Here is a 10,282-nt window from a genome sequence, read left to right on the forward strand (position 1 = left end):
GTCACTATTAAGTTATATAAGCCTTGCTTGTTCAATATTCAATGCAAAACTTGTTTGGGTCCCTATTAAAAGGTTAATTTGTTCAAACTTGGCCCGCGGCTTTGTTCAGTTTTACATTTTGGCCCACTCTGTATTTGAGTTTGACACCCCTGATTTAGAGAGTATATGAATGTATATAATTGTCCGGAGAGTAGCCAAAGACGTGAAGGACTTACAGTAGCAGCTCTCACAGGCCCTGGCCAGTGGCGGATTCTGCACTTGGCCTGGAGGTCCAGGGGCGGGGGCGCTGGGGGCGCTGGGGGCAGGGGCAGGTGTGGGGGTGGGGGCCGGGGGCGGGGCGATGGCGGCTCCGTTTACCAGCGGCGGCTTTGCATTGTTAGTCAGCTGGTTGGGGTTGGGCTTGTTGCTAGAAGACAGGAGCCGAGCAGAGCAGACATTGTGGACAGGTTGACTCAAGAAGGACATGGATCAGCTTTAGTGGCACACAGCAGCTGCATGGAGGTCTGTCTACCAGGTGTTGTCATGACTACTAACAAGGTGCAAGAGAAGGTGGCGAAAGATGTGTCGCCGGCCGTGGAATCTAACATTCATATGAATCAAACTGCATTTTTTGTGCCATCTACAAGAAGCATCGCAGTGATGACATTACTTGCAGCAACCAGCAGATAGCTCTGTCAATTTGTTATCCACATGTTTGCTGGCTAAAGAAGCATGTGACAAGAAGATACTCACTAGTTGGGAATGTAGACCTGCTTTAACTTGCTTTCCGCTTCGGCTGCTTTTAATCGTTTCTGAAGCAAAAAGACAGGAAGTGAGACGTTAGCTCCAGGAAGTATTTATGGGCATATACAGGTAAAAGCCAGTAAATTAGAATATTTTGAAAAACTTGATTTATTTCAGTAATTGCATTCAAAAGGTGTAACTTGTACATTATATTTATTCATTGCACACAGACTGATGCATTCAAATGTTTATTTCATTTAATTTTGATGATTTGAAGTGGCAACAAATGAAAATCCAAAATTCCGTGTGTCACAAAATTAGAATATTACTTAAGGCTAATACAAAAAAAGGATTTTTAGAAATGTTGGCCAACTGAAAAGTATGAAAATGAAAAATATGAGCATGTACAATACTCAATACTTGGTTGGAGCTCCTTTTGCCTCAATTACTGCGTTAATGCGGCGTGGCATGGAGTCGATGAGTTTCTGGCACTGCTCAGGTGTTATGAGAGCCCAGGTTGCTCTGATAGTGGCCTTCAACTCTTCTGCGTTTTTGGGTCTGGCATTCTGCATCTTCCTTTTCACAATACCCCACAGATTTTCTATGGGGCTAAGGTCAGGGGAGTTGGCGGGCCAATTTAGAACAGAAATACCATGGTCCCTAAACCAGGCACAGGTAGATTTTGCGCTGTGTGCAGGCGCCAAGTCCTGTTGGAACTTGAAATCTCCATCTCCATAGAGCAGGTCAGCAGCAGGAAGCATGAAGTGCTCTAAAACTTGCTGGTAGACGGCTGCGTTGACCCTGGATCTCAGGAAACAGAGTGGACCGACACCAGCAGATGACATGGCACCCCAAACCATCACTGACGGTGGAAACTTTACACTAGACTTCAGGCAACGTGGATCCTGTGCCTCTCCTGTCTTCCTCCAGACTCTGGGACCTCGATTTCCAAAGGAAATGCAAAATTTGCTTTCGTCAGAAAACATGACTTTGGACCACTCAGCAGCAGTCCAGCTCTTTTTTTCCTTAGCCCAGGTGAGACGCTTTTCGCGCTGTTTCTTGGTCAACAGTGGCTTGACACGAGGTATGCGGCAGTTGAAACCCATGTCTTTCAAGCGTCTCTTGGTGGTGGATCTTGAAGCACTGACTCCAGCAGCTGTCCACTCCTTCTGAATCTCCCCCACATTTTTGAATGGTTTTTTTTTCACAATCTTGACCAGGGCGCGGTGATCCTTATCGCTTGTACACTTTTTCTGACCACAGTTTTTCCTTCCCTTTGCCTCTCCATTAATGTGTTTGGACACAGAGCTCTGAGAACAGCCAGCCTCTTCAGCAATAACCTTTTGTGTCTTTCCCTCCTTGTGCAATGTGTCGATGGTTGCCTTTTGGACAGCTGTCAAATCTGAAGTCTTCCCCATGTTTGTGTAGGCTTCAGAACTGGACCGAGAGACCATTTAAAGCCCTTTGCAGGTATTTTGAGTTAGTCAGCTGATTAGTTTGTGGCACCAGGTGTCTTCAAAATTTAACCCTTACACAATATTCAAATTTTGTGACACACGGAATTTTGGATTTTCATTTGTTGCCACTTCAAATCATCAAAATTAAATGAAATAAACATTTGAATGCATCAGTCTGTGTGCAATGAATAAATATAATGTACAAGTTACACCTTTTGAATGCAATTACTGAAATAAATCAAGTTTTTCAAAATATTCTAATTTACTGGCTTTTACCTGTATTCTACTTGAATGGAGTATACAGTGCATCTGGAAAGTATTCACAGTGTTTCACTTTTTCCACATTGTGTAATGTGACAGCCCTTTTCCAAAATGGAATTAATTCATTTTTCTCCTCAGAATTCTACAGAAAATACCTCATGACGACAATGTGAAAAGTAGTTTTTTAAAATTTTGCAAAAAAAAACAAAAAACAAAAAAAAACACATGTACATAAGTATTCACAGCATTTGTTCAATACTTTGTTGATGCACCAATTACAGCATCAAGTCTTTGAATACGATGCCACAAGCTTGGCACACCTACCTTTGGACCATTCCTCTTTGCAGCTCCACTCAAGCTCAATCAGGTTGGATGGAAAGCGTTGGTTTTCCTCCCTAATGTCTCTATACATTGCTGCATTCATCTTTCCCTCTATCTTGACTAGTCTCCCAGTTCCTGCCACTGAGAAACATCCCCACAGCATGATGCTGCCACGACCATACTTCACTCTAGGGCAGACCTGGGCATTCAGCGGCCCGCGGGCCACATCCGACCCTTTGTGCGTCCCTGTCCGGCCAGCTTGAGGCCTTTGGGCTGATATGCCCGGAGAAGAGGGGCGCATTTGAGAACGTGTCACTCTCCCGACGCACTGTAACGAGGCGGGTTGAGACCATCGCTGGAAACTTGGAGCTTCAGCTGAAGAACAGACTGTTTTTCGCTGGCTTTGGATGAGAGCTGCGATGTACGTAACACCGCCCAGCTGCTCATCTTCTTACGTGGGATAACTGCAGACTTTCAAATCACAGAGGAGCTGGCAGCCATGCAGTCAATTAAAGAGACAACCAAAGGTAATGACTTGTTCACATAGGTCAGGGGTCGGCAACCCGCGGCTCCGGAGCCGCATGCGGCTTTTTGATCACTCTGATGCGGCTCAGCTGCATACTTGCCGACCCCCCCCCGATTTTCCCGGGAGACTTCCGGATTTCAGTGCTTCTCGCAGAACACTCCCGGGATTAATATTCTCCGACTTTCACCCTTACAATAATAACAAGGGCGTGCCATGATGGTACAGCATTTAGTGCCCTCTACAATCTGTATAAAAAGCGTGCCAGCCCAGCCTCTTGTTATATGCATCTTCTGCTTGCACACGTAAGTGACAGCAAGGCATACTTGTTCAACAGCCACACTGACGGTGGCCATATAAAACAACTTTTAAGACTCTTACTAATAATGCGCCACACTTTGAACCAAAACCAAACAAGAATGACAAACACATTTCGGGAGAACATCTGCACCTTAACACAACAGAACAAATACCCAGAATCCCATGCAGCCCTGACTCTTCCGGGCTACATTATACACCCCTGCTACCACCAAACCCCGCCCCCACCCCAACCCTGCTCACTCACACATCAACCCCCCCTCTCTGTGCGTCGGTTGAGGTGGGCGGGGTTTGGTAGCGGGTGTGTATAATGTAGCCCGGAAGAGTTAGGGCTGCATGGGATTCTGGGTATTTGTTCTGTTGTGTTTATGTTGTGTTATGGTGCAGATATTCTCCCGAAATGTGTTTGTCATTCTTGTTTGGTGTGGGTTCACAGTGTGGCGCATTATTAGTAAGAGTGTTAAAGTTTTTTATACCGCCACCGTCAGTGTAACCTGTGTGGTTGTTGAGCAAGTATGCCTTGCTGTCACTTACGTGAGAAAGCAGAAGCCCCATACAACGTGTGGCTGGTCCGGCACGCTGGTTGTAGTGGGCACTAAATGCTGTACCATCACGGCACGTTCGAGAGAATACTTGCCCTGATATTCGTAGTCTGCCGGAAAAATCGGGAAGGTTGACAAGTATGACGCTGTCAAGCGCCATTCATAGAAAACCCGCGGGCCGCACTAACATTCAATTTTCATATTAAGGTGTGGGCTGCATGTCTGAGACCCTTGGTTTATACATAGCACAAAGCAAAAAAAAAACTTTGACCCCCTTAACATGCTTCAAAACTCACCATATTTGACACACACATCAGAACTGGCAAAAATTGCCATCAATTAAAAAAACAAACCCCAAAACTCAAAATTGCGCTCTAGCGCCCCCTAGGAAGAAAACACAGACAAAACTGCCTGTAACTTCCAGTAGAAATGTCGTAGAAGAAACAAAAACCTCTATGTAGGTCTCACTTAGACCTACATTTCATAAATTGACAACCCCCAGCAAAAAAAAAAAATCAACAGGAAGTTTGCAATTCCCCCTTCAAAACAAAAGTTTTCTAAAAACCGGTCACCTTTTTTCAAACATTATCTCCTCTGAGCGCGTTTGTCGTGTCGGCTTCAAACTAGCACAGGACAGAGATTGAACCCTTCTGATTAAAAGTTGACCAAAGAGTTTTAATTACTGCTCCGGTTTGGATTTTATGTGCCGTCAAAGTCGGTCCCGTCCATCGCTGCTTGCAGCTTTATTATTATTATTATTATTATTATACCGCCGCCTCTTTGAGCTGTAATTTGACCCCCTTAACATGCTTCAAAACTCACCATATTTGACACACACATCAGAACTGGCAAAAATTGCCATCTAATAAAAAAACAAACCCCAAAACTCAAAATTGCACTCTAGCGCCCCCTAGGAAGAAAACACAGACAAAACTGCCTGTAACTTCCAGTAGAAATGTCGTAGAAGAAACAAAAACCTCTATGTAGGTCTCACTTAGACCTACATTTCATAAATTGACAACCCCCAGCAAAAAAAAAAAATCAACAGGAAGTTTGCAATTACCCCTTCAAAACAAAAGTTTTCTAAAAACCGGTCACCTTTTTTCAAACATTATCTCCTCTGAGCGCGTTTGTCGTGTCGGCTTCAAACTAGCACAGGACAGAGATTGAACCCTTCTGATTAAAAGTTGACCAAAGAGTTTTAATTACTGCTCCGGTTTGGATTTTATGTGCCGTCAAAGTCGGTCCCGTCCATCGCTGCTTGCAGCTTTATTATTATTATTATTATTATTATTATACCGCCGCCTCTTTGAGCTGTAATTTGACCCCCTTAACATGCTTCAAAACTCACCATATTTGACACACACATCAGAACTGGCAAAAATTGCCATCTAATAAAAAAACAAACCCCAAAACTCAAAATTGCACTCTAGCGCCCCCTAGGAAGAAAACACAGACAAAACTGCCTGTAACTTCCAGTAGAAATGTCGTAGAAGAAACAAAAACCTCTATGTAGGTCTCACTTAGACCTACATTTCATAAATTGACAACCCCCAGCAAAAAAAAAAAAAATCAACAGGAAGTTTGCAATTCCCCCTTCAAAACAAAAGTTTTGTAAAAACCGGTCACCTTTTTTCAAACATTATCTCCTCTGAGCGTGTTTGTCGTGTCGGCTTCAAACTAACACAGGAGAGAGATTGAACCCTTCTGATTAAAAGTTGACCAAAGAGTTTTAATTATTGCTCCGGTTTGGATTTTATGTGCCGTCAAATTCGGTCCCGTCCATCGCTGCTTGCAGCTTTATTATTATTATCATTATTATACCGCCGCCTCTTTGAGCTGTAATTTGACCCCCTTAACATGCTTCAAAACTCACCATATTTGACACACACATCAGAACTGGCAAAAATTGCCATCAATTAAAAAAACAAACTCCAAAACTCAAAATTGCGCTCTAGCGCCCCCTAGGAAGAAAACACAGACAAAACTGCCTGTAACTTCCAGTAGAAATGTCGTAGAAGAAACAAAAACCTCTATGTAGGTCTCACTTAGACCTACATTTCATAAATTGACAACCCCCAGCAAAAAAAAAAAAATCAATAGGAAGTTTGCAATTCCCCCTTCAAAACAAAAGTTTTGTAAAAAACGGTCACCTTTTTTCAAACAGTATCTCCTTTGAGCGCGTTTGTCGTGTCGGCTTCTAACTAGCACAGGAGAGAGATTGAACCCTTCTGATTAAAAGTTGACCAAAGAGTTTTAATTACTGCTCCGGTTTGGATTTTATGTGCCGTCAAAGTCGGTCCCGTCCATCGCTGCTTGCAGCTTTATTATTATTATTATTATTATTATTATACCGCCGCCTCTTTGAGCTGTAATTTCACCCCCTTAACATGCTTCAAAACTCACCATATTTGACACACACATCAGGGCTGGCAAAAATTGCCATCAATTAAAAAAACAAACCCCAAAACTCAAAATTGCGCTCTAGCGCCCCCTAGGAAGAAAACACAGACAAAACTGCCTGTAACTTCCAGTAGAAATGTCGTAGAAGAAACAAAAACCTCTATGTAGGTCTCACTTAGACCTACATTTCATAAATTGACAACCCCCAGCAAAAAAAAAAAATCAACAGGAAGTTTGCAATTCCCCCTTCAAAACAAAAGTTTTGTAAAAACCGGTCACCTTTTTTCAAACAGTATCTCCTTTGAGCGCGTTTGTCGTGTCGGCTTCTAACTAGCACAGGAGAGAGATTGAACCCTTCTGATTAAAAGTTGACCAAAGAGTTTTAATTACTGCTCCGGTTTGGATTTTATGTGCCGTCAAAGTCGGTCCCGTCCATCGCTGCTTGCAGCTTTATTATTATTATACCGCCGCCTCTTTGAGCTGTAATTTGACCCCCTTAACATGCTTCAAAACTCACCATATTTGACACACACATCAGAACTGGCAAAAATTACCATCTAATAAAAAAAACAAACCCCAAAACTCAAAATTGCACTCTAGCGCCCCCTAGGAAGAAAACACAGACAAAACTGCCTGTAACTTCCAGTAGAAATGTCGTAGAAGAAACAAAAACCTCTATGTAGGTCTCACTTAGACCTACATTTCATAAATTGACAACCCCCAGCAAAAAAAAAAATTCAACAGGAAGTTTGCAATTCCCCCTTCAAAACAAAAGTTTTGTAAAAACCGGTCACCTTTTTTCAAACAGTATCTCCTTTGAGCGCGTTTGTCGTGTCGGCTTCTAACTAGCACAGGAGAGAGATTGAACCCTTCTGATTAAAAGTTGACCAAAGAGTTTTAATTACTGCTCCGGTTTGGATTTTATGTGCCGTCAAAGTCGGTCCCGTCCATCGCTGCTTGCAGCTTTATTATTATTATTATTATTATTATTATACCGCCGCCTCTTTGAGCTGTAATTTCACCCCCTTAACATGCTTCAAAACTCACCATATTTGACACACACATCAGAACTGGCAAAAATTGCCATCAATTAAAAAAACAAACCCCAAACTCAAAATTGCGCTCTAGCGCCCCCTAGGAAGAAAACACAGACAAAACTGCCTGTAACTTCCAGTAGAAATGTCGTAGAAGAAACAAAAACCTCTATGTAGGTCTCACTTAGACCTACATTTCATAAATTGACAACCCCCAGCAAAAAAAAAAATCAACAGGAAGTTTGCAATTCCCCCTTCAAAACAAAAGTTTTGTAAAAACCGGTCACCTTTTTTCAAACATTATCTCCTCTGAGCGCGTTTGTCGTGTCGGCTTCAAACTAGCACAGGAGAGAGATTGAACCCTTCTGATTAAAAGTTGACCAAAGAGTTTTAATTACTGCTCCGGTTTGGATTTTATGTGCCGTCAAAGTCGGTCCCGTCCATCGCTGCTTGCAGCTTTAATTATTATTATTATTTATCTTACGGTATATCAAAAATAATTTGAGCAAAATGTAATTGAAATATTGTCGGTGTGGCCCTCCAGCAGTGCTCAGGTCGCTCATGCGGCCCCCGGTAAAAAGGAATTGCCCACCCCTGCTCTAGGGATAGTTTTGGCCTGGTGATGAGCGGTGCCTGGTTTCCTCCAAACAAACTTTGTCTCATCAGACCAGAGAATTTTGTTCCTCATGGTCTGAGAGTCTTTCAGGTGTCTTTTGGAAAACATTTTACTAAGTAATTGCTTCTGTCTGGCCACTATGCCAAACAGACCTCATTAGTGGATTGCTGCAGAGATGGTTGTCCTTCTGAAAGGTTCTCTTCTCTCCACAGAGGGATGCTGTCACTCTGACAGAGTGACCATCACCTACCTGACCAGACTAAGATGAATGCAGCAATGTACAGAGACATCCTGGATGAAAACCAACACTTCCTATGCAATCTGATAGATCTTGAGAGATGCTGTAAAGAGGCGTAGCGAAACTGCCCAAAGATAGGTGTGCCATGCTTGTGGCATCGTATTCAAAAATACTTGAGGCTGTAAATCAGGGGTGCTCACACTTTTTCTGCAGGCGAGCTACTTTTCAATTGATCAAGTCGTGGGGATCTACCTCATTCATATATATCATTTATATTTACTTATTTGTGAAATATATGTTTTTGTTAATAAGTTAAAGGTGTTTAATGATAATGCAAGCATGTTTAACACATATAGTTAATATTGTTAATAAATTAAAGGTGTTTAATGATAATGCAAGCATGTTTAACACATAGTTAATATTGTTAATAAATTAAAGGTGTTTAATGATAATACAAGAATATTTAATACATATAGTTAATATTGTTAATAAATTAAAGGTGTTTAATGATAATACAAGTATGTTTAATACATATAGTTAATATTGTTAACAAGTTAAAGATGTTTAAAGATAATGCAAGCATGTTTAATACATATAGTTAATATTGTTAACAAGTTAAAGGTGTTTAATGATAATACAAGCATGTTTAACACATATAGTTAATATTGTTAATAAGTTAAAGGTGTTTAATGATAATGCAAGCATGTTTAACACAGTTAATATTGTTAATAAATTAAAGGTGTTTAAAGATAATACAAGAATATTTAATACATATAGTTAATATTGTTAATAAATTAAAGGTGTTTAATGATAATACAAGTATGTTTAATACATATAGTTAATATTGTTAACAAGTTAAAGGTGTTTAAAGATAATGCAAGCATGTTTAATACATATAGTTAATATTGTTAACAAGTTAAAGGTGTTTAATGATAATACAAGCATGTTTAACACATATAGTTAATAAGTTAAAGGTGTTTAAAGATAATGCAAGCATGTTTAACACATATAGTTAATATTGTTAACAAGTTAAGGTGTTTAAAGATAATACAGGCATGTTTAACACATATAGATTCCTTTCTTTCACGAAGACAAGAATATAAGTTGGTGTATTACCTGATTTTGATGACTTTTGCATTGATTGGAATCAGACAGTAGTGCTGATAACGTCCGCATTTTCGAATGGAGGAGAAAAAAAGTCCTCCTTTCTGTCCAATACCACATGAAAGTGGTTGGTTTTTGGCATCTTATTTGTCCAGCTTCCGTACTCCTTTGTATGCACTTTACAAGAAATACATTGTCGGCAAACTCCGTAGCTTGCTAGCTTGTGCACGCCAGCTTTCTGAGACTCTTGTTTTGTTAGCGCAACTGTGCAACTGTGCAGTCGGTCTTTGGAGTTTTGACGACAGGTACGGCGCCAAAGTCTGTTGAAATAAAGTGTCTCTCGCCTTCCAGTCGGTAATTTTAATGAGCTGGCAGCAGCCAGCGTCATCTCAGAAGACCCTCGGGTGCCGTGAATGTCAATCAAGTGACGAAAGTGACGTCATAGTGAAGATTTATGATCGCTCATTTTTAGGACTATTTTTTTAATGCCTGGCTGGCGATCGACTGACACACCCTCCGAGATCGACTGGTAGCTCGCGATCGACGTAATGAGCACCCCTGCTGTACATGCTGCCAAGGGTCCATCAACAAAGTATTGAGCAAAAGTTCTGAATACTTATGTACATTTGAATGGAGGTTCAAAACTGTCGGAAACCCATTTCAGGTGACTACCTCTTTAAGCTTATCGAGAGAATGCCAAGAGTGTGCAAAGCAGTAATCAGAGCAAAGGGTGGCTATTTTG

At 41.2% G+C, this 10,282-nt stretch overlaps 1 protein-coding gene across 2 annotated transcripts in view; it reads right to left on the bottom strand.

Moving 5' to 3' along the window:
• Positions 1-10,282, bottom strand: part of mta1 (metastasis associated 1) — a 191,144-nt gene that overhangs the window by 25,670 nt on the left and 155,192 nt on the right. For both annotated transcript variants that reach the window (XM_061969186.2, XM_061969184.2), the window contains exons 11-12: positions 733-791; positions 216-406 (exon numbers count right to left, since the gene is read on the bottom strand). In XM_061969186.2, coding sequence (XP_061825170.2) covers positions 216-406; positions 733-791 — 250 coding nt within the window. The remainder of the gene's footprint in view (positions 1-215; positions 407-732; positions 792-10,282) is intronic.

The sequence above is a fragment of the Nerophis lumbriciformis genome, linkage group LG08 (assembly GCF_033978685.3).
Source record: "Nerophis lumbriciformis linkage group LG08, RoL_Nlum_v2.1, whole genome shotgun sequence".
NCBI classification, from domain to species: domain Eukaryota; kingdom Metazoa; phylum Chordata; class Actinopteri; order Syngnathiformes; family Syngnathidae; genus Nerophis; species Nerophis lumbriciformis.